Genomic DNA, 27,997 nt, shown 5'->3' on the forward strand with positions numbered 1-27,997 from the left:
AGGATAGTAGTGCAGGCTAGGAGAGTTAGCCGGTGGTGCAGGCCCAGGGAAGCAGAGAGAGGTGAGGGCGGGGCCAGGACCAGTATAGACTTACCCCAAGAGGCCTGAGGATAGTAGTGCAGGCTAGGAGCAATCTTTTGTTTATTTTATGTGTATGAGTGTATTGCCTGCTTGTGTTTAAGTGTACCTCTGTTGTACAATGCCCACGGAGGTCAGAAGAGGGCATCAAGATACCCTGGAACTAGAGTTGCTAACAATTGTTAGCTGCCACATTGTGGGTGCTGGAAATCAAACCTAGGTCCTCTGCAAGACCAGTTAAGAGCAATTGCTTCTCTTCCCCAGGACCCAAGTTCTGCTCCCAGTACCCACATTGAGTGGTTCACAATAACCTGTAACTCCATCTCCAGGGGATCCAACATCCTCTTTGGTCTCTACAAGTACAATACATACACACACACACGCACACACACACACACATAAATATATTAAAAATAAATTGCCATACATAGTGGTACACACCTTTAGTACCAGCACTTGAGAGGCAGAGGCAGGCAGATCTCTGTGAGTTTGAGGCCAGCCTGATCTATTTTGAGTTCAGGACAGATGGGGCTCCAGGAAAAAAAGAAGGAAAAAAAAAAAAATCACCTGAAAAACAAATTGAAAGCCCAGATATAAGAAATTAAAATGCACTGAACTCTTAATTATGCTACACACTGTTTGGTATTGTTTAATGCCTTGAACTAGAGAAGACAGCTATAATCCCCCCAACGAAACCAAAGGTCAGCTGTACTAACAACCCCCTTCCAAGCTGCAGCTAGCAGACAGCTAGGTTTACTACTATATCTGCTTGATTTCAAGCACTTACTATTTTCCAGGGCATATCAGGGATGTGGCCACTGGATTTATTTTTATTATGGTGATTCACTTGCCAGTATTACCACTTGATAATCACATTTTTGTTGTTGTTCTTTTGTTTTTCTTTCTTTCTTTCTTTTGATCTTTTTGAGACAGGGTCTCCCTGTAGCCCCAGCTGGCCTGGAACTCACTATGTAGACCAGGCTGACCTTGAACTCACAGAGATCCACCTGCCTCTCTCTGCCTCCCCCAACCCCTGGCCTGGCAATCACATTTAAAAAACTACAAGCAAATCCTTATTTTCATGAACAGTGTCATAAAATGCAATTATCTTCATCAGGTTCATCAAACTAAAATTTAGGATACATAGATGTGGAACTCTGACCTCTGGGCATGACATGGCCAGCACTGTCTTCAAATCTGCACAGCTATGATTACCTGCAGGAGACCTGCACAAAACAGGTCTATTAACATTCCCTCAGAGGAAGAGTGCAGTGAGGTTCATAAGATGCTCACCTGAGATTCCCTCCCCTCACCCCATCCTGCCCGAGCCCAGCTCCCAGTCTTGGGAGATGAAAGGCTGACTGGGGTGGGGACTCCAGTGGTATAGCTTTGAAGAGTTGTCACCAGGCTGGGCTGGGCTTCTTTGTGATGCAACTGACTGAATCACCAGGAAGTTCCTATTAAGTAACCCCGCATTCATCTCCTGTGAGTAACACCAATAAACTCACAGGTTCACCAAGCTGAACTGGGACAGAATATTCCAGCAGAGTTACATGGGGGTGAATAGGCATTTCTACGCAGCTCCCCAGGAGAAGCAACCCAACATTGTTTAACAAGCTTATTTCAGTCCTCATAAATTTACACATGGTCTTCCAAAGTTCTAAAATTAATTTACTTTATGAAATCATTGCTATAGCAAAAAAATTACAAGAATATAAAATTCATTATACATGATTATTACAGTATTAAGAGATCACTTATCTACCTGCTGACTATGGATTCAGTGCCTAGCACAAAACAGTACTGATTAAATAAAGGCTAAGACAGCTCAGCAGGTGGAGGCACCTACCATAAGACCTGCCAACCTAGGATCAATCCCCAAATCCCACATGGTGGAAACAGTTGATTCCTGCTGGTTGTCCTCTGACCTCCACTCTTGAATTCTGGCATGTGCTTGTATGTGTGCACATATGCACAAAGTGAATGAATAGAAGCCTAATTTTAAAATTAAAAATAATTACATTAAATAAAACTGAATGGGGCTGGTAAGATGGCTCAGTGGTTAGGAATACTGGCTGCTCTTGCAGAGAACCCAGGTTTGGTTCCCAGCACCCACATGGCAGTTAACAATGGTCCTTAACTCTAGTTCCAAAGATCTAATACCCTCTCTGGTCTCCACAAACATTGTACAGTATGGGTACACTTACATACATGCAGGCAAACACTCATACACATAAAGGTAATTTGAAAGAGAAATAAAATAGATTTCTTAAATTTTTTTTTTTTTAAATGATGGGGCTGAAGAGGTGGCTCAGCAATTAAGAGCACTAGCTGTTCTTGCAGAGGAACTGGGTTCAGTCATATGGCAGCTAACAACTGTCCCTAACTCCAGTTCCAGAGGATCCGATGCCCTCTTCTGGCCTCCATGGGCACTGCACAACACAGGTGCATTTACATATATGCAGGCAATACACATTCACATAATATTTAAAAAATAAATGAACATTATTTTATACATTCATATTTGCCCCGCCAGCTCTGCCACCATAAAAGGTAGGCCTGTTAGATTTTTATCCCTGTAATAAAGTCAAAGTTCCTCCTCTGTGTGTTTATGAAGGAGATACTGTAAAATGTGGCTAGAGAGATGGCTCAATGGTTAAAAGCACTGGCTGCTCTTGCAGAGGACCCATGTTTGGCTCCCAGCATCCACATGGCAGCTAACAACCATCTGTAACTCCACTTCCGGGAATTTCTCTCTTCTAACCTCCATAGGCACTGCATGACACAGGTGCACCTACCTATATTCAGGCAATACACTCAAACACATAAAATAAAAATAATAAAATATTTTTTATAAGTCTTCAACACCTTTACAAAAACGTAATAGTGGGGATGCGGGGGGCAAGATGGTTCAACAGGTAAAGGTACTTTCCACCAAGCCTGACCACTTTAGTTTGATCCATGGGACCCATATGGTAGAAGGAAAGAACTGCTGCAAGCTGTCCTGACCTCTGCATGCTCATCTCTCCACACACACACACACACACATAAATAAATGAATACAATAAAAATTATTTTTAAAGCATGTAATGTAGTAGTGGGCTTCTGATAGTTCTCTTTGGAGCACAGGTGGCTGTCATAAAGACAGAAACAGTCCATTCTGGGGGCTGGAGAGATGGCTCAACGTTTAAGAACTCTGGCTGCTCTTGCGGGGGACCCAGGTTCGATTCTCAGCACCCACATGGCAGCTAACAACTGTCTATAACTCCAGTTCCATGGGAATCAGATGCCCTCTTCTGACCTCTGCATGCACTGCACAACATGGGTATGCTTACACACATGCAGGCAACAAACTCATATACATAAAATAAAAAATAACAAATAAGCCGGTTGTGGTGGCATGCACCAGTAGGATTTGCTGAAGGAGGCAAAGGCAGGAGGATCTGGAGTTCGAGGCCAGCCTGGACTACACATCTGCTGGGTGTGGTGGTGCATGCCTTTAATCTCAGAACTTGGGAGGCAGAGGCAGGTGGATCTCTGTGAGTTTAAGGCTAGCCTGGTCTACATAGTGAGTTCCAGGACAGCTGGGGCTACAGGGAGGCCCTGTCTCAAAACAAACAAATAAACAAACAAACAAACAAAAAAAAACAAAACCAAAAACAAATAAATATTTTTTAAAAAACAATAGTCCAGGCTACAGGGATGGCTCAGTGGTTAAGAGCACTGACTGCTCTTGCAGAAGACCCAGGTTTTAGTCCCAGCACCCACATGGCGGCTCCGAACCATCTTTAACTCCTGTTCCAGGGGAATCCAAAGCCTTCTGACTTGTGCGGCATTGCATGACACAGGTGCACTCACATACATGCAGGCAATACACTCATATACATAAAATAAAAATAATAAATTAGAAAAAATTTTTTAAAAACCTCACTCAGACCCAACTCTTGAAGGATACACCTACTCTCAGAAAATTAAACTCTCCTACTGTACCCTGGGATTAAAGGTGTGCGCCACCACGACTGGCAATAAAATTTTTAAAAAATAGTCCATTTTTACCAAAAAAAGGAGGTGAGAAGCCCATAGCTGGTAGACCTAATCCAAGAGATTAAAAAAAAGATTTATTATTTTAAATTGTGTGTCTGTGTGTGGGTATGTGCAAGAGTGCAGGTGCCCTTGGAGATGAGAGGTGTAGGGTTACCCTGGAGTTAGAGCCACGGGTGATCATGAACTGCGTGACCTGGGTGCTGGGAACGGAACTCAGCAAGAGCAGTATGCGCTCTGAACCACTGGTTGTTCTTGCAGAAGACCAGGGTTCAAATCCTAGCACCCACACAGTGGCTAACAACAGTCTGCTCCAGTTCCAGGGGATCTGACACCCTCTTTGGATCTCAGCAAGTACTGCATGACACAGGTACACTTACACACATGTAAGCAAAACACTCATACACATAAAATGAAAATAAAAATTAAAAAAAAAAAAAACCAGCAGATAAGCTAAGTAATCATCAGATAGTGAGATGGCTCAAGGTACTCATTAAGCCCGACCTGGGTTTGGAGCCCAAGCAGTGAAGATGGACAACAGAGACAATTGCCTGGAAGCTCCCCAGCCAGTCAAGTACACCCTCCTCCTCTCTCGCATGCACACACGTAACACATTGCAACAACAATAGAAAGGTGGGGTGCTGTCTTACTACTGCATCCAAAAACAGCCTGAGAGTGCAAAAGACGCCTGGAGCAAGCACTTCACCCAGTGAGCCAGAAGATAACCTTGGACACTGTTCCACAGGCACTGCCCTTTTTCTTGAAGCTGGGTCTCTAACTGGAGTCCAGGGCAAACTGATTAGGCTGGCTGGCTAGCAAGGCCCAGGGATCTTCTTACCCCTGCCTTCTTGGCACTGGAGATTACAAGTAGAAGCCACTGTACTCTAGCATCTACCATCATGCCTCGGTTTTTCTGTTTGGTTTGTTATGTTTTTATTTTCTGTGTATGAGTGTATTGCCTGCAGGTGTAAGTGCACCTGTGTCGTGCAGTGCCCACGGCAATCAGAAGAGGATGCTGGATCATCGGCTGGAACTGGAATTGCAGACAGTTGTTGGCTACCATGTGGGTGCTGGAAATTGAACCTGGTCTTCTGCAAGAGCAGTCAGTGCTCTTAAATGCTCTCTCTCCAGCCCTGTTTGGCATACTTAGAACTCACTACATAGACCAGGCTGGCCTGGAACTCACAGAGATCTGCTGGCCTCTGCTTCCCGGGGGCTGGGATTAAAGGTGTGTGCCAACCACCTTTAATGACCACAATGGCCTGAACGCAGGTCTTTATGCTTGCAAGGCAAGCACTTTACAAACTGAGCCATCACCTCAGCCCATTCATGGGTTTCATGAGAGAGAGCACACCCATCTAGGTACACTGTATATTCTGACCATGTTCCACCTCACTACACTTTTAAGAGGGATTGCAAAGCCTCATTACAATGTTATCACCAAGGATATGTCTCTACTTTTGTGTTTCAAAAATTTCAATCACAAATATTTCTTAAATTATTGTAAGTAATGAACTCCTTTCAGAAATATGAGACTAATCATGTTACACTGAAATTACTATCATCTTGCTGTTAACAAGTACAAGGTTTTTGTAGCAAGTTTACAAGTTTCCTAGCTACTCTACAGTTATGCTTTATGCCTAACTGCACGTGTACACAACAGCACTAGTCTCCATAATGCTAATTTCCTCAGTATGCAACTCTCTGCCTTATATGTATATACATTTTATGATAGCATTTAATGTATATTAATTATCTATTACTGAATTAACAGATCACCCCAAAATTTGGTGATTTAAACAAGATTTATTATCTCAGATTCTTGTGGGTCTGAAATTGGGGAGCAGTTTAGCAAGGTGGTTCTGACTGTATCTCAGGAGGCTGCAACAAAAGTGTACAGATCTGACTCAGCCTGGAGACTCTTCTTCCAAGGACGCCTGTGCTTCCCATCTCCCTGTAGTCCCAGCTGGCCTAGAACTTGCCATGTAGGCCAGGCTGGCCTCAATCTCACAGAGATGTACTACCTCTGTCTCCAGAGTGCTGTAAATAAAGGTATGTGCCACCATGCTGGGCATACTTTACTTTTATTTTATGTATATGAGTGTTTTGCCTGCGTGTATGTAAGTGCACCTGTGTGTGCAATGCCTGCAGAGGCCAGAAGAGGTTAGCCGCTATGTGAGTGCCGGGAACCAAACCCCAGGTCCTTTGTAAGAGTAGTCGGTGGTCTTAACTGCTGAGCCTCTCTCCAGATCCATGACCATGTTTAAAAGTTTACACAACCTCTTGATTCCATCAGAATACAGTCTCCAACTTAGGATGATTCAACCATACCTCAGTATGACTTTAAGATGGTGAAACAGGGATAAGCACTCTGTAGCAAAGAATATGACCTTTCCCCAGGCTAGTGATAATGGATCAGATATTCTCTCCCAATGCTCAGCAACAGTGTCTGGCTACAGGCTCCCAGTCAGCCATGTGCTCACACTCTGTGGTGTACTCTATTGCTAAGTAGGACACTGGGTTGGATAGATGTATTAGAAGTACTGTGACTAATATTTCAACTTATGTATGGTGGGTTTATTGAGACATAACCCCAATGTATCTTTCTTACTTATAGGAATACAACATAAGAGTCTTTTTGTTGGGTTAGAAAATTCCATTTAGTGGGGCTAACTGTGCATCCTAGTGGATGGTCTCTGCTTGACAAACTCTATTAAACAAAAACACAGTGTGATACAGAGAACAAACCAGTAGTCAAAAAGTGAATTCTAGTTGAGTGTGCACTTACTAGCAAGAGATCCTAATCAGTCTCCAAGCACCAGCTTCTAAATCAACAGAACAGGAGTCACCAGCCCTGCCTGTATCACAATGCTACAGGGAGGCTCAAATAAGGTTAACTGAGAGTGCTGTATAAACTATAAAAAGCAGGTGGTTTTTTTTTTTTGAGATTTTATTTTTAATTATGTATATATGTGTATGTCTATGTGCACATGAGTGCAGGGACCTGTGGAGACCAGAAGAAGGTGTTGGATTCCTTGGAGCTAGAGTTACAGGTGGTCGTGAGCTACTCAACTTGGTTTCTAGGAACCAAACCTGGGTCCTCTACAGAGCACTTTGTGCTCTTAAATGCTGAGCCATCTCTCCAGCCCCTACAGGTGGTTTTAAATCTCCAAGTTGAAATGAACATCCTATTATAAAACAAGTCTGTTCCTGCACTTCCAGCATGGGACAGTCCACATAGCAAACTCACAATAGTTTTAGATCTCTTACTGTCAGAATGGAAGCTGGCCAGACCTCTGAAGTAATAGTAAAAAGAAGATTATTAAAATATAACAGAGTCCCTGCAATCTGTGATCATGTGTTGTCAATTTACGGATAACTGTAGTTTCTACAATTAAAAATGTACATTTACCCAACAACTCAGACGGCATCTGTGAACTACTACAGTAGGCAACAGTCTCCTGTAGAGACTGAGCTCAAACAACCATTCCGCTCCATGTTTGTTTCCCATTCTGCGCCGTGAGAGCGAACAGAAGCTGTGGCCTATCTTTCCATCCTTGGCGGCTAGCCCTGACTAGCACACAAAACAAAAATAATAAACACATACAAAAAGCAGACATTCCTGACCTCAAGAACTGAGAGGGCTGAGGAGTCAGAAAAGCCAGAGGTGTCTGTAAACGAACCCCTGCTGCCTTTGACAAAGCAGAACGCTTGCCTCCTCCAGTCAGTTCCAGTCTATGCTTCAGTCAGGAAGGTTTCAAACTGTTCTCTCGGGCTTTGTAGCTCAAGATAACAGCTCTCTGCAGCCTAACACAAGTTCTGCAAACTGGAAACACAGGTAGACTATTTGGAAATGCAGTTACCTCTGCACACCTAAGTCTTGACTTTGGAGGGTAAAACCCAAACATCTGCATTTTGAACCACACCCTGTTCCCCAGAAGAGCCACGCCAGGCCAGCCCATTTCACCTGCTCACTTAGCTAATGACTTTTCCTCTTATCTAAAAACAGCTTCCCTTTCCTAGTTTCCAACACTATTCCACTTTCAAAATAAGTCTCAAAATCTTTCTCGTCTATGAAACCATTCTAACTACTACACTCTACAAAGCCCCCACTTCTGTGTACCATACACATTCAGTTCACTACACTGGTCTGCTTCTTTTACACACTGGTGGGCCTTGAACCAATGTCCTTCACAACAGCAAACCCAAAACATAAACATAAATGTGATGGTTAGTGATGTCAACTGATAGGACCTAGAATCACCTGGGAGTCTCTGGTCATACCTATAGGAGATTGTCTTAAATAAGCATTAATTTGAGGTGGGAAGACCCGCTCACCATGGGTGGGATCCTGGACTGTGTAAGTGGAGGAAGGGAGTGGAGCAGCATCCTGCCCTCATCTCTCTCTGCTTCCTGATTGTGGGTGTGGTGGGACCAGCTGCTGCAAGCTCTTGTGTCACCTTGGCCTCCCCCCATGTGGGACTGTATCCTCAAAATGTGAATCAAAATTAACAAATTTTCCCTTTGAGTTGCTTTTCTCAGTGTACTTTATCACTGCAACAGGAAAAGAAACCAAGGCAACAGTTATACTGCCTTAACACCTAGTGGTCTTCAGGCATTTGGCTCATTCCCTAATTGTAATTTTCATGACCACTGTCATTCATTACCACTGTCATTCATTACCAATGGTGAGATTCCTTCAAACATCAACTTCACAGCTATGTGAGGCCAGCCATAGAAGCATGTGATATGAACTACATCTTCCAAGAGCACCCTAAAGAACTGTGTGGAAAAGGGATCAAGGGAGAGGAGGAAACCTTACCTTTCAACAGATCCATAATTCACAAGGTTAGATGGTCTTAATTTTTAAAATAAGGTTCTCAAGATATAGCCCAGGCCAACCTTGAACTCAGTCTTCCTGTCTCTGCCTCCTGGGCACTGGGATTACAGGTCTGTACCACCACATCTGGTACAACACAGGGGTGCCAACCACTAAAGGCATGTCTTTTGTTTTGACTGGTTTCTTTCCTTGTTTTTCTGGGAATTTAGCCTAGAGCCTTGTACATGCTAGGCAAACACTATACCACTGAGCTATATCCCCAGTAAGACATCCCTACTAAAATTTGCAATCTGGAAGCCTATTCTATAAACAAGCCCATAGTTGAGTCTGTATCACATAATGCATTCAAAAGAAATATACACAAGGAAAGAAAAGAGAATTTAGACTGGAACATGAGCTGGGCATGGTGGTACACTCCTTCAATCCTAGCACTCCAGAGGCAGAGGCAAGCTGATCTCTGTGAGATGGAGGCCAGCTTGGTCTACCTAGTCAGTTCTAAGCAAGCTGGGGCTACAGGGAGACCCTGCTCCCCCCCCCCCCCAAAAAAAAAACAAAGCAAAAAGAATGGATCATGACCTTTAATCCCAGCACTCGGAGGGCAGAGGCAGGTGGATCTCTGAGTTCAAGACCAATTTGGTCTACATAGTGAGTTTCAAGCCATGAGGGACTTCAGGGAGACCATGGCTCAACAAGCAAAACAAACGCACACAAACAGAATTGATCATGAAGCAAAAAATAACAAAAAGTAACTAGGAAGGAGAACAAAATACCCAGAAGATACCAGAGAGAAACAAAAGGAAAAATCAGAACAAGGAGGTATTTTAAGGAGGTATTTAGGATGTAAGTGGAGCTGCAGGGACCCAGTACAGTGCCCAGGACTCATATAAAAATGCCTGCTGTGGTGTCGTGTGCTTGTAATCCCAGCACTAGGGGAAGCCATCAGGAGGATCCCTAGGGCTCACTGGCCAGCTAGTCTAGCCTAACTGGTGAGTTCCAGGCCAAGAGAGACCTTGTCCCAGAGGAGACGGACATTTCCTGAGGATGATACCCAAGGTTATCCTCTGGCCGCCACATGTGCACAGGCACACACATTCCTTAAAAAGAGAGACAATAGAGAGCACAGCATTCAATGCTAAATGAGGCATATTCTGACACTGAATTAGTTACTGCTTCACAGCCTTACAGCCATGAAAACACTACACAGATAATTCAGGAGAAATGTCGAAAATACATCATGTCTAAATGACACATTCTAAATCAGGAGATCCACAAGATTACTAAAAAATTCATTTTCTTATTGTCTAAACCGGGCGTGGTGGCGCATGCCTTTAATCCCAGCACTTGGGAGGCAGAGGGAGGTGGATCTCTGTGAGTTCAAGGTCAGCCTGGTCTACGTAGTGAGTTCCAGGACAGCTGGGGCTACAGGGAGACCCTGTCTCAAAAAAGAAAAAAAAAGTAACCAGACATGCTAGTGCCCACATGTAATCTCAGCACTTGGGAGGCAGAGGCAGAAGGACTGCCATGAACTGGAGGCAGGCTTGTCTGCATAGTGTGTTCCAGGCCGGATGGGGCTACACTGAGACACCCTCTCAAACAAACAGGGGAGGTGAAGCAGCAACAGCTCTACCACTTGCTCCTCAGTTTACCTTCACCTCTCTTGGTTTTTCTAAACATTGTATGTTTTGGAGTTTAAAACGCTGGACACTGAAAGACAGGAGGAAAAGCACACAGGCAAGAGCCAGGAGACACTGGGGAGTAGCACCTACCCTTTTGGACTTTTATGCTAAGGTCCTAAAGAACCTCCTCCTTTCCAGAAACCTGACAGTGCCAGGGGAAAAGCCATTCACTTCCGCCAGAACACAAGCTGCTCCTCTACACCATGCAGTGGTCCACCTGACCTGTGACACGTGTGCTATGCCAGGTCTCCACCCCACTAAGCACAGGACCTTGCCCATTAGCAATGCTGATGTTCTCCAGGAAATAAAGAAACTCCTCTGAAGGAGGTCCCAGCAGAATGTTCACATTCCTGTCTGCTGACAGGTAGAAGGCTGAAGTGATCCTTTCTAGTTTTCATTCAGGACCAATTAATCTAAATATATTCAGTTGTATAGTTTTCAATTAAGGGTGATTTCTGTTCCCCAAGCTCCTCCCTCCAACAAACAGCAATGTCTGAAAGACAATCTTGGTTTCAACAAGGGGAACTGCTGCTCTTTATCTCATGATTAGGAGACAGCAATGCTGCCCAGCAAACAACACCCAAGTCAGACCCTACAACAAAACATCAGCCCATCCAGAATGTCCACAGGTTGAGTAGCTCTATATACTGTGTTTGTAAACAAAAAGAGAACCAAACAGATACTCTTAATACATAATGCTAGTTCTTTTTTGAGACAAGGTTTCACTACACAGCACTGGCTGGCCTGGAACTTGGTATGTAAACCAGGCTGGCCTCAAACTCAGAGATCTGCTTGCCTCAGCCTCCAGAGTGTTGGGATTAAAGGCACTCGCCACGGTGCTAAGTCTAATGATAGCTCTCTTAATTTGTCATTTTTAAAAGCTTTTTCTTCAGGCTGGAGAGATGGCTCAGAGGTTAAGAACATTGACTGTTCTTGCAGAAGACCCAGGTTCGAATCCCAGCACCCACATGGCAGCTAACAACTGTCCATAACTCCAGTTCCAGGGGATCCGACAGCCTCTTCTGACCTCTGGGGGCACTGCACGACACGGGTGCACTTACCTCCATGCAGGCAATACATGCACACACATAAAATAAAATAAAAGCTTTTTCTTTAGTATTGTATCATTTAACACTGAGGTTGCTAATTTCAAAACAGATCATCCAAAGCCTAAGACACCTGGAACACTACACAAGGAGTCCTAAAAAGAGGCAAGTGCAATAAAGGGTGATGGGGCTGGCTCGGTCAGGAAAGCGCCTGCAGCACAAGCATGAGGCCCTGAGTGTCATCCCCAGCACCACATCAAAAAGCCAGACTTGGCCACGTTCCTGTAATCCCAGCACTTGTGGATGGGGACAGTAAGATCCCCGGGCTTACTGGCCAGCTAGCCTAGCCAATCTGCCAGCTCCAGATTCAGTGACAGAAACTCAAAAAATAAGGAAGCATGACAGAGCAAGATAACCCATGTCAACCTATGGCCTCTACACATGAACATGCATACACACGTACACATGCACACAGCAGTATTTCATTACAATCTAACACAGTGATGATTAGGAGGGAGTTGTTGTTCATCATACAGATGAGAAAGAGAAGCAGGATAGTCACCAGCATCTGACAGCTTGGAAAGAAAACAAAACTAGAAGCTTCATATTCACATGCCTAAATTCAAAAAGCTTCAAGCTAGCTAAAAGCCCCAAATGGAGGATGTAAGGGGAGAGAGGTAAGGTGGGAGAAGGTACTGGGATTATTAAGAATAAATAATTATTTCTTGGAATTAAATTAGATCTGCTACAGGAATGAAGAATGTGGGATGAGCTCAGTGCTTGCACAAGCCAGACCTCTCAGGTGAGTGTCACAGGAAAGAGTAAGGGCATAATTAGGAGCTGTGACTTTAAGTGAAGAGACTACCACAGCAGACATGGCCCCAAGAGGGAGGGGCCGAGGGTCTGGGGGCCCTTCACTCTCACACCCTCTTCTAAAACAGCCTCCAGACCCTGCACAGATCAAAAGAGGTTTTGTTTTGTTTTCTGACCTCTTGTGGGCACACACTGATGTCACCCTTTCCAGATCTGAATCACCAGATGGAAAGGCTTCTCTGACACAGACTTCCAACACAGATCCTAGTATCAAGTTGCCCTAGATGTAAAAAGTTTCCAGGCTGCCACATAACTTGAGAGAGACATGAAGAGTCTAAAAACGATTAGAAATATATAGATCCGAAAGGCTTACTTATGCAGGAAGAACACAGGAAAGCTAGAGAAAGCTTCCAAAGCAACTTGGGACCCTTTCTGCTCTGTGTGTGTGTGTGTGTGTGTGTGTGTGCATATAGAGGCAAGAGAACGATGTCTGGTGTCTTCCTCTATCATTCTCCGCCTAATCCCCCCTTTTCTTTGCTGTCTGTTTTGTTTTGTTTTTTCCTGGAAACAAGGTCTCCTGTAGCCACAGCTGGCCTGCAACTATGTAGAACAGGCTGGCCTCGATTTCACAGAGAATCTGCCCCCTCCGCCTCCCGAATGGGATTAAAGGCGTGTGCTGCCTTGCCCAGCTTCCACCTTTTGAGACAGGCTCTCTTACTGAACCTGAAGCTCACCAATTTGGCTAGGCTGGGTGACCAATGAGCCCCAGGGGTCCTCAGTGCCGAGATTACAGGTGTGGGTTACACCCAGCTTTTACCTGGGTGCTAGGGATCAAATGCAGGCCTTCTTAAAGCACTTTACCAGCTGAGCTATCTCTCCAGTCCCCTTCTTGCTTTTTAAGTCTTTATGAACGATGCTTAGCACGGACAAGGCTGAACTGCAGATTTATGACAACAAAGGGGTAAATGGTGCAACCCTGCAAACCGCCAGTACAGTGTGGCAGCCCCACAGTAAGCACACCCAAGCCTTGTTCACGCTACAGGCACAGTGGTCACATGCACCCACGCCTTCTTCACGCTACAGGCACAATGGTCACATGTACCCACGCCTGCTTCACACTACAGGCACAGTGGTCACATGCACCCACGCCTTCTTCACGCTACAGGCACAGTGGTCACATCATCACAGCCTGAGAGGAGAGGATTTTGGGAAACAAATCTGTAACCGCACCATTCAAAGCAACAGGCGCTCACATGTTCAGGGTCTAAAGTTAGTCAGACAGTGGGTCTAGACAAAACAAACATTTGCTCTATTACCTTTCTGTTATGTTTCCATGGGAATCTGTGTCTGCAGGAAAACTTACTTTCTACAACCACATGATAGAGCAGTAAGAGGGGAACAGCTTCGATCAGAGAGGAAAGAAGCTGGAATCTGTGACGGCAGGGAGACAGGACGTAGCAGGGGTTCTTACAAGGTCACATGTCTGTAGAACCCTTCAATCTGCCACATCTATTCAAGTTCACAGTCCTTGGAGCCTCACAGCCAAGACATCAGTGCAAGTAACATAATGAGGGAAAAGTAGAGGAACGGAAAGCAAACTCAGGCCAAAGATGACAAAGTAAATGAGATCTTAAATGCTTAGCTACCTTGAAGAAGATAAAAATGACTTTTCAAATATTACCAGTTGGAAGATAAAGCCCCGAAGCCAAAGCCATCAGGAATGCTGGACCTATGAGCAGCCAACCTGCCTTTGTGGCTGAACCCACAGCTCATCTCTTTGCTCCCTTCCTTTTGGCAAAGAAAACCCTGAAAAAGCTGAAGCCAGCCCACGGTATTAGGGAGCTAGAATGGAGAACCCTGAATTCCAACAACAATCCTGGCTAACACTTGGGGGCTGGTGGAGAAAGAGCTATGGGCACGGGTCAGGGCTCTACACTGATTCACTTCGCTTGTGCTATCCTAAACCACAAACAGCACCTCCATCAGTTAAGGAAAAGAAAAAGAAAAAGCTGGGAGCAGAGCACTCTGGGAAAGCACAAGCCAGAGCCTGGTTTTCCTCTGCACAGCCCACCTCGGCTTTCTTCTCAAAGGCAGACAGGACCCCACAGGACCCTGCACAGCTGCACACCCTCTGACAGTTTTCCAATGATTCATTCAGCTCCAGCTATGGTGAGCTAGCTACGCCAGGAGCAGAGGGACTCCATCTGCTGAAGTTTCACTCTGGTCCATTCCTACCTCCCCACCCCATCCACGTCCAACCCCCTTAGGTCTTCCTCCAACTGTCACTTCCAGCAACCAACCCCACGCTTAAAAGTGCAATACAGGATGGGGGCACGGTTTAGTGGTAGAGTGCTTACCTAGTACCAAGACTTGGGTTCAGCACAGGGAGGAAGGCCAAAAAAAGAAAAAGAAAGAAAAGAAGTCTAACCACTCTGCACTTTCCTTTCCCTGTTCCATGTTGTTCTCAACACTTATCCTGACATACAGGTGACTTATCCGTCGTCCAGGGTCCTTACAGCACAGCCTCTGAAGGATGGGAGTCTTTGTGCTTTGTTAATACTTCATACCCAGTTCCTAAACAACCCACACATGAGGTGGGTGCTCAAGGGAACTATACTACATGTAGAGTCATGTCCTGCAGAGAAGCAGGAGCCCACAGCCCTGTACCCTTAACACTCCACATGCCACTAGAACCTGTCCATTTCCCAAGGCCAAAACTTAGGGATTACCCCAGTTCTCCTGTCTCACTATCAGCCCAGAACCTTGGACCAATTCCTAAAATGCACAATTTACAGAACATCATCCTTTCTCCCCTAAAACAAATTCTTAACTGGCTTGTATGCCGGAAAAGAGACACATCTTCCCATATATAAGCTTAACTGATGGGAGCACTGCACCAAGAAAAATCTTCTAAAACTAAAAGTTTCTTTTGGAAAACATTTTCAAGTTTAAATAACTTGGTTTTAATCTTTTTATCCTCAAAAAGCAAGTGCGTGATCTCCATGTATGTGACAATCCTGAGAAGAACCCCCTAGGTTCCAAGTCAGAGGCTTTATCTTGAGGTGCACTGGGCCCCACAGCAACGAGGTCTCTTTGGATGAAAACAAGTCAGTTTGTACCCAATTTCTCAAATAAAAATCTATGTACTTTAAAGGGTCTAGAGAGGCTTACTGTTTTATCTTTACATGCTGTAGTTACCTAACACAAGCATGGTAGTCTTAACTTACCATAAATGTACAATGAAGAATCTGAAATGAATGGTATTCATAAATCAACTACCTGTATTGCCAAGTAATCCTTTCAGGGGGAACAAATGTAACCTGGGCATTAACTCCATTTTTAGTTTATTAATTCTGAGGGGGTGTGACATGACTTTAATAGTTAAGTCATTACACCTCAGACTCAAAGAAGAGTCTGCACAATGACAATGATGGGACCTGTCCTATAATCACTGCTCCATTGCTGCCACCATACAACCTCAGCAAGCCACAGTGATGGGAAGGAGACCACTGAGGTGCTGGAACCCCAAAACCAAAACCAAAGCAGAACCCATAAGCATGCCAGTTCTTTAAATAAGCCCAGCCCACTACAGAGCTAGGTTGAAAATATCAGCCTTGAGGCTGGAGTGTAGCTCAGTGGTAAAAGTTATGCTTAGCACACACCAGGACCTGGGTTCAATTCCCAACATCAAAAAAGATGGTGGGGGGGCAGAGGAAGAGGGGGAAGAAGAGGAGGAACAACAAAGTCAGTCTTCATGGAGCTATAAAGGAAGTAATTATCAATGCTTTGAATGTGAACAATTGATAAACTGCAAAATCACATTAAAAGGTCAGTTAATACTAAAATGATTGAGTCCAGTGAATTCTTCTGAGTCCTAAGGCCCAGGGGCACAGTACCATCTGTACAGTCACCCAAGGAAGGCAAAGTCAACATAAATCATCTCTAAGGCTGAGTTAGAGAGAAATCGAAAGTAGACTATTCCTTAATATCCAGAAATTAGAGGCCTGAGGTCTAGCATGCCGTTTATCTTAAGTGGGAGCAAGTGTCAGTAGAAAAATGGGACTTGATAAAGCATTACTTTGCAGCTAGCTTGAACTCTTAAAATGATCTTTCTACATCAATTATACAAACATGAGCCTGGAGAGATGACTCAGCAGTTAAAAGCACTGGCTGCTCTTACAGAGGACCAAGGTTCGATTCCCAGCACCCACATTGCAGCTAACAACCATCCTAACTCCAGTTCCAGGGGATCCAGTGATTCATCTGGCCTCCACAGGCACTGTGCACTTGTGCACAAACATACACACAGGCAAAACATACAGAAAAAAACTTTTTTTAATCTTAAAAAAAGAAGTCAAGAAAGTAATCTTTGGGGCTGGAGAGATGGCTCAGCAGCTAAGAGTATACTCTGCTCTTCCAGAAGGCCTGAGTTCAACTCCCAGCATCCATGTCAGGAGCACCACAACTGCCTGTAACTCCAACTCCTGGGGGATCCAACACCTCTGGCTTCTGCAGGCACTTGCACTCATGTCACACATACCCACACATATACATACACACAATTAAAAATAAATTTTAAAAAGAAAATCATATATTTTTATTTATTTGTACCATGACTCATTAAAACACTTTTTTTTAATGGTGAAGAGTCATTAATACTTAAAAAAAAAAGCTACATCTATTTTATTATATTTACTGGAACAATCTTGTTCCACTGAGAACTAAGAAGTTGAATTTGGTTTCTTAGAAGAATTTGCCATCATTCTAAAAGTTGTGTTATATAGTTTACACACTGATCAAAAGTATAAAGTGGGGCTGGAGAGATGGCTCAGCAGTTAAGAACACTGGTTGTTCTTGTAGAAGATCTGGGCTCGAATCCCAGCACCCACATGGCAGCTAACAACTGTCCATAACTCCAGTCCCAGGGGATCCAACAGCCTCTTCTATTCTCCTCGGGCACTGCACGACATGGGTGCACTTACCTACATGCAGGCAATATACATACACATAAAATAAAAATAATAAATAAAAAATATTAAAAAAGCATAAAGTGTGCATCACCAGGTCTGCAACATAGTAAGCAACACATAAAATGTAGTCATTAAACCCTCTGGTCTACAAGTCCCATGAGGAAACAGTCTTGTTCCACACTCCATCTCAAGTACCTAGCCACTGAATAAATGGTTGCAGATGACCTAGAAGTAACTCTCAACTCTCATCGCCCATCTTACAGCACCTAGTGCCCCAAACTTCTTCAATCTACAGTAAGGAGCTGGAAAAAACCATAGCCCAGAGGAAAGGCACTGTAGTTCCTGTTTATATTTCCTTAAACTCACCACAAAGATTTTCCCCATAAGTCCCAAACACAAAATCAATGCTGTGCAACAATGTAGTCTTAAACAACTTTGCCTCATTTCCCTCTACAGATAATGCACGAGTTCTTTTATGTATATGAGTGTATTGCCTGTATGTACGTGAGGGCACCTGTGTCGTACAATGCTGCGGAGGTCAGAAGAGGACCACCATCCTGGAGTTAAGGACGGTTTGTAGCTACCATGTGGGTGCTGGGAATCAAACTCAGGTCCTCTGCAAGAGCAGTCAGCGCTCTTAACTGCTGAGCCATCTCTCTAGCCCCAAATGCACGAGTTCCTTAAAACCCCCAGGACTGAGTTTAGTTCCCTTCACCCTTTTTTTTAAAGAATATTTTATTATTTTTATTTTATGTGTACATGTGTATTGCCTGCATGTAGGTAAGTGCACCTGTGTCTTGCAATGCCTTCGGAGGACAGAAGAGGCTGTCAGATCCCCTGGAACTGGAGTTACAGACAGCTGTTAGCTGCCATGTGGGTTCTGGGATTCAAACCCAGATCTTCTGCAATAACAGTCAGTGTTCTTAACTGCTGAGCCATCCCCTCCAGTCCTCCCCTTCACCCTTTTAAAAACAAAAATATACTTGTAAAACCCTAGCAATTCTCACATTTATGGTTTGAATCTCATTGATCTTCGATTCACATCTGGTTACCACAGGTTGCTACTTGTTTTTTATTACACAGTATAAGTTAAAATAAAAATGAGCCTCAAACTTAAAAAAAATAAGTTACACATCTAAGTGCACAGTGCTTTTATAGCATTAAATTTCAAAATTCACACATTATTTCTACAATGTTCCCATTAAAATAAAATTCAAAGATTTGGTTTTTGAATAGCTCTCAGGTTACACAAACATTCTGTCTTTACAGGTCTAACTCCCGATGTGATGTAAAACAGTGTCATCAGTCGGGCTGCCTCATCTTTCAGGAGGCTTGAGTCCAGATTCCCCTCATTTACGTGAACTCAAATGGACTTCATTATTCCCCCATCAAACTGCTTTCAAAGGATGATGGTGGAGAAAGGTAACACAGGCCTCAAAGTAAAAAAGAAATCCCAAACTTTCTGCCACACTCTGAAAGCTGCTAATTGAAACCACAACTTCAAATAACTACAGGGAGAGAACATCTGTGAATCTAAATCCAGGTGGCATCTGCTCAGAACCACTTGTCATAGACAATTTTTTCTTTTTTCCTCCCAATACATTATGGATTACATATTATAGCTCTTTGGTAGAAATACACTGGAGAGAAGGGCAGAAAACTGCTGCTCTACAAAGACACTCAGGGAACATAGTGGTTGTTGCTAAAGGGAGAAACAGAGGGGCTGGGGAACAAAAAGCACAAGAGGTTTTTGGCTACACACCTGCCTGAATGTTATACAAAGTAAATGGTGTTTGTTTTTTGGTTTTGTGTTGTCCGGTGTATGAGGCTGGGGATGGAAGACAGGGTCTGGCATATGCAAGGCAAAGCTGTACACTGAGCCCTACTGCCATCCCTGTATTATCTATTTTTTTAAGGTATTTGGTAAAAGTCCTTTCACATTGTGAGACTGTGCTCAGTTCTATGCCACAGAAAAGAATGGAGAATTCATTTTAATGGCTCTTCACTGTGAATCTGGCTCATCTGTCCACAGCAGGGCATCACGCCACAGGTAGGAAACCTTGCAAGTTTGCCTACACTCCCTACAGGTGAGTTCTGTTGCACAGCTCACTGAGTAATTAAAACAGCACTGGAAACAAAAACCAGATACTCAAAATAATTCATGTGTCAATCGGGAATGAAAAATGGAAGTCCATGCTGGTGTGGTAGCACAGACCTTTAATCCCCGCACTTGGGAGGCAGAGGCAGGGGTATCTCTGTGAGTTTGAGACCAGCCTGGTCTCCATAGCAACTCCAGGTCAGCTGGGTCTAACAGGGAGACCCAGGCTCAAAAAGACCAAAAAAAAAAAAAAGGAAGTCCATTAGTTAAGCTATTAAATATTAAAGAAACAATGGTCCAGATAGATTTTTAAATGAGCAACAAATAGAGAATCTAAATTGCGGCCATCTCCTGTAAGAAGGACTACCGTCCCGTGGACATAGGAGAAAAATGTCTAGCATTATGCCGTCTGCAACATCTCTTGAGCAGCTTCAGCTAGAGTGCAACCATCTGCTGCTGGACACAATTGCACAATCTCAATTACCCAGAAGATTTTACCAAACAGGAAATTCATGATGTGACTTCAAGTAACACAGGAGTCATATTTAAAGATTAACACATCCAGAAGCCTGGAATTTGTTCCAAAACAAAACAAACAAAAAATCATTTCACAGGCTCTTTTTAAAATAACATATGCAGGCAGGGTGCACTGGCACAGGCCTTTAATCCCAGCATTTGAGAGGCAAGTGGATCTCAGTGAGTTCCAGGCCAGCCTGGCCTATATAGTGGGTTCCAGGTCAGCCAGGGCTACATAGTAAGTCCCCCACCCCACCCGCAAAAAAAGTAAGGGTAAAAATAACACACACACATAAATTACTAAAATATAGCTGGGTGTGGTGGCGCACGCCTTCAATCCCAGCACTTGGGAGACAGAGGCAGGCGGATCTTTGTGAGTTCAAGGCCAGCCTGGTCTAGATAGTAAGTTCCAGGTCAGCTGGGGCTACAGGGAGATCCTGTCTCAAAAAAGCAAAAACAAACAAAAATTGCTAAAACACAGAAAGAACTAACAGCTCAATCTGATACTTACTTTCAGATCAGGAATGCCAAAATGATACCATGTAAAATATATCTAAAAGATACAAGCCCCCACCAAGCCTTGCACTTGGGAGGCAGAGGCAGGCAGATCTCTGAGTTCCAGGCCAGCCTGGTCTACATAGTGAGTTCCAGGCCAACTGGGGCTACAGGGAGACCCTGTCTCAAAAAGAGACAAAAGATACTATGTAACTTCTTGAGAGCTAGAACTTAGTAAACTTTTTCCCAGGTGGAAATTTTATGGTATGGATTTAAAAAAAATTTTTTTGGGGGGGCGGGGAAGGGCTCTTTTTGGGACAGGGTCTCCCAGCTGGCCTGGAACTATGTAGACCAGGCTGTCCTCGAACTCACAAAGATCCGCCTGCTTCTGCTTCCTGAGTGTTGGGTTTATTTTACTATGTTTTATTTATGTGTATATATGTGTGTCTGTGTGGGGGTCTGTACACAGGGCTGCAGTGCTAGAGTTAAAGGCTGCTGTGCCCTGCCTGACCTTAGCCCTGGGAATTGAACTCAGGTTCTCTGGAAGAGCAGTAGGTGCTCTTAAGGGCTAGGCCATCTCTCCAGTTCCTTTGGTAAGGATTTCATTTACCACATCATCAAGATGTGAATAAAAAAGCTGAGAAATAGGGCTAGAGAGAGCACTGGCTGCTCCTGCAGAGGACCCAGGTTCAGTTCCCAGCACCCATATGACAGGCTAACAACCGTCTATAACTCCAGTTCCAGGAGATTTCGACTTCCTCTTCTGACCTCTAGACTCTGCCTGACACAGGTACACTTACATACATGCAGGCAATACACTCATACACATAAAAAAGTAACTTTTTTAAAGCTGAAAAATGTTTTTTCCTTTTTTATCTCTGCTCCAGGTTTCGGCAAAAACCAGCGCACCCCTCCCCCCCTAAGTCCTTAAATGCAGATAAATGCAGGTTTGCTTAAACGCAAACCTTCTAAGAGAATAAAAAAAAAAAAAAAAAAACGGATGGAAACCACAAAAAAAAATATCCATGAAAATTATCTCAAAAAAAAAAAAAAAAAAAAAAAACCTGCAACACTTCCCGGAATGATTACTAACTTTCCGATCTGGAGGGCGCCCCACGGATCAGAATCCCTCTGGCTCCCCAAGAACAAATTGTTTTGTCCAACAGTACCGAAGTATGCAGTGGTGTGTGACTAACCCGCGAAGCCGCCAGCTGCAGCGATCGAGCTGGGCACTGCCACCCTCCCTCCCCGAAAAGGAAATACGCTTGCAACCCAATCGGAAACACACTACTCAAGCTGGCACCGCGCTCCCGAGATAAAGTCGGTATTTTAAGCTCTTCGGGGTGCTGCTAATTCAAGTGCGAATTCCAAAAGGAGCTTTCCCAAACCGGGGATTCTTTTTCCATCGAAGCTTGCAAAAAATAAAATAAATTCCAAGGCAAGAGAGATCCTCTGCTTGCAAGTTTCATTCCGCAGTCCCGGGGTCAGGCTTTGCCCTTCTGCTCCCCCCCGCCCCCCCGTTCGTCTGGCTCCACCGCGGCTCCAGTGTCCTCCAAATGCATGCACCCCAAGTTCAGAGTTCTGGGGTTGCATGGCAGCAACCTGAGCCGCCCCCCCCAACTCTACCCCGGGGAAGAGCATACTCTCCCAGCAGGGAAGGCGCAGGGTGGAGCACCACCAACACTGCAAGCACCCCCGTCCGGCCCCGCGCCTGCAACTCCGACAGAACGCCTACCTGGGCGTGCACGGCTTGCGGGGTGCAGGGCATGCACCGCTGCAACGCCCCCCAGCCCACACCCCGAGGATGCCCGCCGCGGAGTCGCGGGGGCAGGCCTGGTCCTCAGCCATGCAGACATTCTCCCTCCCTCCCCCCTCCTCCGGGAGCCCGGCAACACCCAGGGCGACACTCACCACACCGAGCCATAGGCGCCCGAGCCCACCGGGGACAGGTTCTGATAGCGCTCCGGCACCTCCCAGATGGTCTTGTTCAGCTCCTGCCGGTAGAACGTGGGCCTCTCCTGGGACATCTTCCCGCCGAGGCTGCGGGCTGAGGAGCCGGCCGTCGGGGCCTGCCCGCGCCGTGCAACCCGCGCCGGGTCCCTGCTCAGCCCACGCCGCCCGGCCGGACGCCGACCCCGCGCAGGTGTGATGAGTCTGGGCGCCCCTCGCGCGCGCCGCTCCGACCCGCCCCGGCTGCACCCCGGTGACACCCCAGCGGTGCCCCACAGCAGGCGGCACGGCCCCACGCGGCTCCCGGCGGCAGCCCTCCCTGCAGCGGCTGCTCAGCGAAGGCCGAGCGGACGACCTCTCAGCTCGCGCTGCAGCGACCCGCTCGCGCTCCAGGGCCAGCGAATCCCACAGGCGGCCGTGGATCGGGAGCCTCCCGCGGAAGTCTCGCGAGAACAGCGCCCGGGAAAGCTCCGCGAGCCGAGATCTTACCCAATATGGATCCTGCGGATGGGCGGGGCATCTTGTAAGGGGCGTGGTGTGGCGCGAGGGGCTGGGGGCGGGGCAGTCCTCGCGAGAAGAGAGCAACAGCTGGAGGAACTCTCGGGGACTGTTCTTTCAGGCGCGAAGGGGAGGTGGCAGTGCTGCACATGCCGCGCGCGCCTCTTCGCGGTCGGCCGGGCTAACGCTTGGCGTCGCGGCTGAAAGCCACAGTGACAGTGGCGGGAAAAGAGCCAGAAGATCTTTGCACTCCGGGCCACCTGCTCATTGGAGCCCGCAGTTTCCAAGAAATGCTTGCACTAAGAGACAGGCTGCCCAGAAAGCTGTTGCATGATGCCCATCTGTTAAAAGGACATGTGACTTCTGGTTGCGAATGCTGTGAAATCTGTCCCAGAGGCAAATATTGGCCCTGCCTGGGCGCTGAGGCTTTTCTTCAAATTCGTGGTGGTGCACGCCTTTAATCCCAGCACTCGGGAGGCAGAGACAGGCGGATCTCTGTGAATTCAAGGCCAGCCTGGTCTACATAGTGAGTTCCAGGACAGCTGGGGCTACAGGGAGACCGTTTCAAGAAAACCAAAAAAATTTTTTTTAATTTATATTTATGTGTATGGGTGTCTTGCCTGCATGTGGGTTAAGTGCACCATGTACATGCAATGCCAGAGAGGGAGTTGGATCCCCTGGAACTGGAATTAAGGACAGTTGTTAGCTGCCATGTGGGTGCTGGGAACTGAACCTGGGTTCTCTGTAAGAGCAGCCAGTGCTCTTAACCGCTGAGCCATCCCTCCAACCCCCACCCCAGTAATAGTTCTTGAACTTTTACGTACAGAACAACCACTCTGTGAGCTTAAGAAAGAGATCCTCAGGCTGGAGGTTCAGCGGTTAAAAACCGCACTGCACTGGCTCAGCGGTTAAAAACACTGGTTCTTCTTGCAGAAGACCTGGGTTCGAATCCCAGCATCCACATGGCAGCTAACAGCTGTCAGCTGTTAGTAACTCCAGTTCCAGGGGATCCGACGGCCTCTTCTGTCCTCCGAGGGCATTGCATGACATGGGTGCACTTACCTACATGCAGGCAGTACACGCATACACATAAAATTAAAATAAAATATTTTTAAAAAGCCCTCTGGACCCACGGGAGTCCGATGGGAAAGGTCAGGTGTAGACATAAAGAATGCATTTTCATCCGGGCATAGTGGCGCAGGCCTTTAATCCCAGCACTTGGGAGGCAGAGGCAGGCCGATCTTTGTGAGTTCTAGGCCAGCCTGGTCTACATAGGTAGTTCCAGGACAGCTGGGGCTACAAAGAGACCCTGTCTCAAAAAAAGACATAAATAAATAATAAATAAATAATAAGTAAATAAATAGAATTAAAAAAATTCATCTCGTGAGGGATGTGGCTCGGTGGTACTGTGCTTGTCTAGTGTTCCCAGGGCCCTGAGTTCAGGCCCAACTGTGGAGTGGGGATGTGGCCATACAGGGAGATGATTTCAATTCCGGAAGCTCTTCTATCACTCTTAGAGGGGCATTTCTTAAAAAATTATTAAAATTATTACATCGCTGGGGCTGGAGAGTTGGCTCAGCAGTTAAGAGCATTGACTGCTCTTGCAGAGGACTTGGGTTAGATTCCCAGCACCCACATGGTGGCTATGAACCGTCCTTAACTCCAGTTCCAGGGGAATTCTAAGCCCTCTTCTGACTTCGGCATTGCACGACATGAGTGCACTCACATACTTGCAAGCAATACACTCATACACGTAAAATAAAAATAATAAAATATATAAATAAATAAATAAAATTATTCCATGGCTCGTAATCTCAGCAGATGGAGGCAGAAGGATCAGGAGTTCATGGCCAGCCTCTACTACACTGTAAGAGCCTAGCCTGGGCTTACATGTGACTGTCTCAAACAAACCAAAACTCTCCAGCCCTTCAGAGCCATCCAGTGCAGATAATTTTAAGGACTGAATTCATGCCAAGCAAGTCAGTTGACCTTTCTTGGGCCTTAGGCCTTACTTCTGGCAGGGGAACCCTGTCCTACATTCCAAACCTGTAGAACCGCCTGGAAAAGCCAAGAAAATACTACATATGAGTGGGGAAAGGCTTCAGCCTCATACCTTCACCCACCCCACCATGATCAACCTGTGTTTGTTATGTCTTGGCTATTTCTAGAAATAAAGGGATCTAGGGGGTTCTCACCGCCCAGCTACTTGGCGGGAGGCAGCCAGGTAAACCCCCTTTCTCTCTCCACCCCTGCCTCGCCCCACTAGGGTCACCCGCCCGCCGGAACGCCCGCGAGTTCTGGCTGCAACGGCTAGGGAACCGCCTGCCTCTGCGACCATAGCGAAGCCCGCCAGGCCGAAGCCAAATGGGACCAGGCGCCGGCACTCCCGCCGGCACCCGGGAACCAGGTGAGCCTCGGTCGGCCTCGGCGGGGGCTGCAACCTGGGAACCGAGAAGCCACGGGCGGCCCAGCGAGGGGCTGTATGGGTCACCTGCTGGGCCAGGCACGGTCCCCGGAGCTCTGTCGTTTGTTTGCACAATGAGTGACTGAATGAATGCCGTAGTCCCTGGGAAAGGCCGCGTGAACAGCAGTGACAGGAGACAGTGTGCGGTTTTTTGCAGGTTGGATCTTTTCAGAATTCGCCTGTGTTGTCAAAAGCCCCAGAGCTGGGGGAACTGGTCTATGGTCCTTCGCTCTCTGACACCCCATCCTTGTCCTCTTCAGGCTTTTCTTCCCCTTTCGGACTCATTGTTTTTGTAAGGTTTGTTCCTCTGACTGACCCACCCTTTCTCCCCTTTGCCTGCCAGTCAATTCCTATGTGTGCATCTGGCCCTCCTATGAAGCTTTCTCACCACTCATGTGTGTCTCTCCAACACACCTCCCTGGTGCCACACTCATTGTGAGGCATGAAAAGAAGGTGTTCCATGTTTTTGTGTCCGTGGGCAGCAGTTGGGGGACTGTTACCTTGTCTAATTCATCTGGAAGTCACTAGACGGTGGTCTGCTAATACCTTCGCATCTCCCTCATCTTTCTCCATCAAAACCCAAGGAGTCACAGGCAAAGAGTTGTCTCTGATGGGAGTTGCAAGTGCTTTTTTTTTTTTTAAATTGGAAGTGAATTTTGCTTTGTGATTGTAGAAAACTTATGAAAGATGACCATATCAGGCAAAAGATAATCTTGCAGTTTTAACTAGTTTTCAGGGTTTCACATGTATTGGATCAAAATTTTAAAATTGAATTGTGTTTAAGGGGTTATTTTTTGGCATTTGAAATAGTCCAAACAGAGATTCTGTAAATGAATCAGTGGATGGATAGATGGATGGATGATAGATGTTGGATGGGTGGATGGGTGGATGATGGGTGGGTGGATGGATGTTGGATGGATGCTGGATGGGTGATGGATGGATGATGGATGGATAGATGGATGGATACTAGATGAATGATGGATGCTGGATGGGTGATGGATGGATGGATGGATGCTGGCTGGATGCAGGATGGATAAGGGTATTGAGAATGGTGAAAGAGCTGGGTACAAAGAACTGTATTCCCAAATTTGGCTGTGAAAGGCTGATTAGACACCATTAGAGGCTGGAGATACAGCTCAGGGTAGAGCACTTGTTTAGCATGTGTGAGGCCCTAGGGTATGATTCCCACCATAAGGGGGGAAAAGGAGTTAAGGAGTGCATGATAGCACGCACCTGTGATCCCAGTATTTGGGAGGAGGCGGCAGGAGAATCAGGATTTCAAGACCAGCTGGACTGCATGTGACTCTGGCTCAAAAAACTCAAACAAGACAAAAAGATATTAGCTTAAATTACTGTGTATCAGAATAACTGAGTTCTTAAAACAGACTTTTGAGTTGCCTCAGAGTTTCTGACTCAGGAGGGATTGCTAGCTGGGGTCTTTCTGTCAGTAGGAACCTCAGGCCATCCCATTGTAGTGGGAAGTGACCTGCTAGTGTATGAGAAGTTGCTGGGGTTTTTTTTTGTTTTTGTTTTTGTTTGAAATCAAAAAAGATGTGAAAGGGCTAGCCAGCTCAGTGATTAAGAACACTGGTTGCTCTTGCAGAGGGCCTGGATTCAAACCCCAGCACATGGCAGCTAATAACCATCTGTAACTCCAGTTTCAGGGGATCCGATGTCCTCTTCGGTCTCTGTGGCATTGCACACACATGGCACACTTACATACATGCAAGCAATGTATTACTGTAAGCCAGTGTCTTAATGTATTGGACCACACAGCTCTAGATAATGTCTCTGACCCACTTGGTCTTCTCATGTGTATCTCACACAAACAAGACTTCTGATCAGACTTCAGATAGCTAAGAACTCCACAAAGAGCCATGCATCAAGGACCCTCTAGGAATTATTGCTTTGTTTTATGTTTATTTTGAAATAGTCTCAAATAATCCAGGCTTGCCTCAAACTTGCTATGACACTGACTGGTCTTTTTTGTTTTTTCTTCTTCTTTTTGAGACAGTCTTCCTATGGCCCCAGCATGCCTGGAACTTGCTATATAGGCCAGAGTACCCTAGATCTCACAGAAATCCACCCACCTCTGCCTCCCAAGTGCTGGGATTAAAGGCTTGGGCCACTATACCCCGCTGAGGCTCATCTTGAACTCCTGGTCCTCCTGCCTTCACATTTCAAGTGCTGGGATTATAGGCATGTGCTGCCACACCCAGTTCTAAGAGTTTTGGGGGGTTTGCTTGTTTTTGCTTGTTTGTTTTTACATTTGTGTGTGTGTGTGTGTGTGTGTGTGTGTGGTATATTTGTGGTATATAGTGCACCACACTGTGCCTGTAGAGGTCACAAGGAAGCTTGTTGGTCCTCTCCTTCCACAATATGAATGTAGATGGGTCCTGGGGACCAAACTCGAGTCATGAGCCTTGGTGACAAGTGTCTTTACCCTCTAAGCTACCTTCCTGGCCCCACTTCAGGAAAGTTTTAAGCTAACTCTTAAAAAAATATTTTATTT

The 27,997-nt window shown here is 45.8% G+C and overlaps 2 protein-coding genes across 4 annotated transcripts in view; one reads left to right on the forward strand and one right to left on the reverse strand.

Moving 5' to 3' along the window:
- The window catches only part of Mapk14 (mitogen-activated protein kinase 14), a 79,919-nt gene extending 56,979 nt beyond the window's left edge, over nucleotides 1-22,940 (reverse strand). The window contains exon 1 of one of the 3 annotated variants that reach the window (XM_008840087.3): nucleotides 22,485-22,934. In XM_008840087.3, the coding sequence (XP_008838309.1) occupies nucleotides 22,485-22,600 (116 nt within the window). In that variant the 5' untranslated portion in view covers nucleotides 22,601-22,934. Of the gene's footprint in view, nucleotides 1-22,484 lie in introns of all 3 variants that reach the window. The other 2 variants (XM_008840086.2, XM_008840088.2) reach the window with 2 other exon arrangements.
- A 531-nt stretch (nucleotides 22,941-23,471) lies between these two features.
- Nucleotides 23,472-27,997, forward strand: part of Slc26a8 (solute carrier family 26 member 8) — an 86,204-nt gene continuing 81,678 nt past the window's right edge. Inside the window, exons 1-2 of the mRNA XM_008840203.2 lie at nucleotides 23,472-23,518; nucleotides 25,288-25,428. Coding sequence (XP_008838425.1) covers nucleotides 25,386-25,428 — 43 coding nt within the window. The 5' untranslated portion in view covers nucleotides 23,472-23,518; nucleotides 25,288-25,385. The remainder of the gene's footprint in view (nucleotides 23,519-25,287; nucleotides 25,429-27,997) is intronic.

The sequence above is a fragment of the Nannospalax galili genome, unplaced genomic scaffold (genome assembly GCF_000622305.1).
Source record: "Nannospalax galili isolate Female #2095 unplaced genomic scaffold, S.galili_v1.0 scaffold538, whole genome shotgun sequence".
In the NCBI taxonomy this organism is placed as follows: domain Eukaryota; kingdom Metazoa; phylum Chordata; class Mammalia; order Rodentia; family Spalacidae; genus Nannospalax; species Nannospalax galili.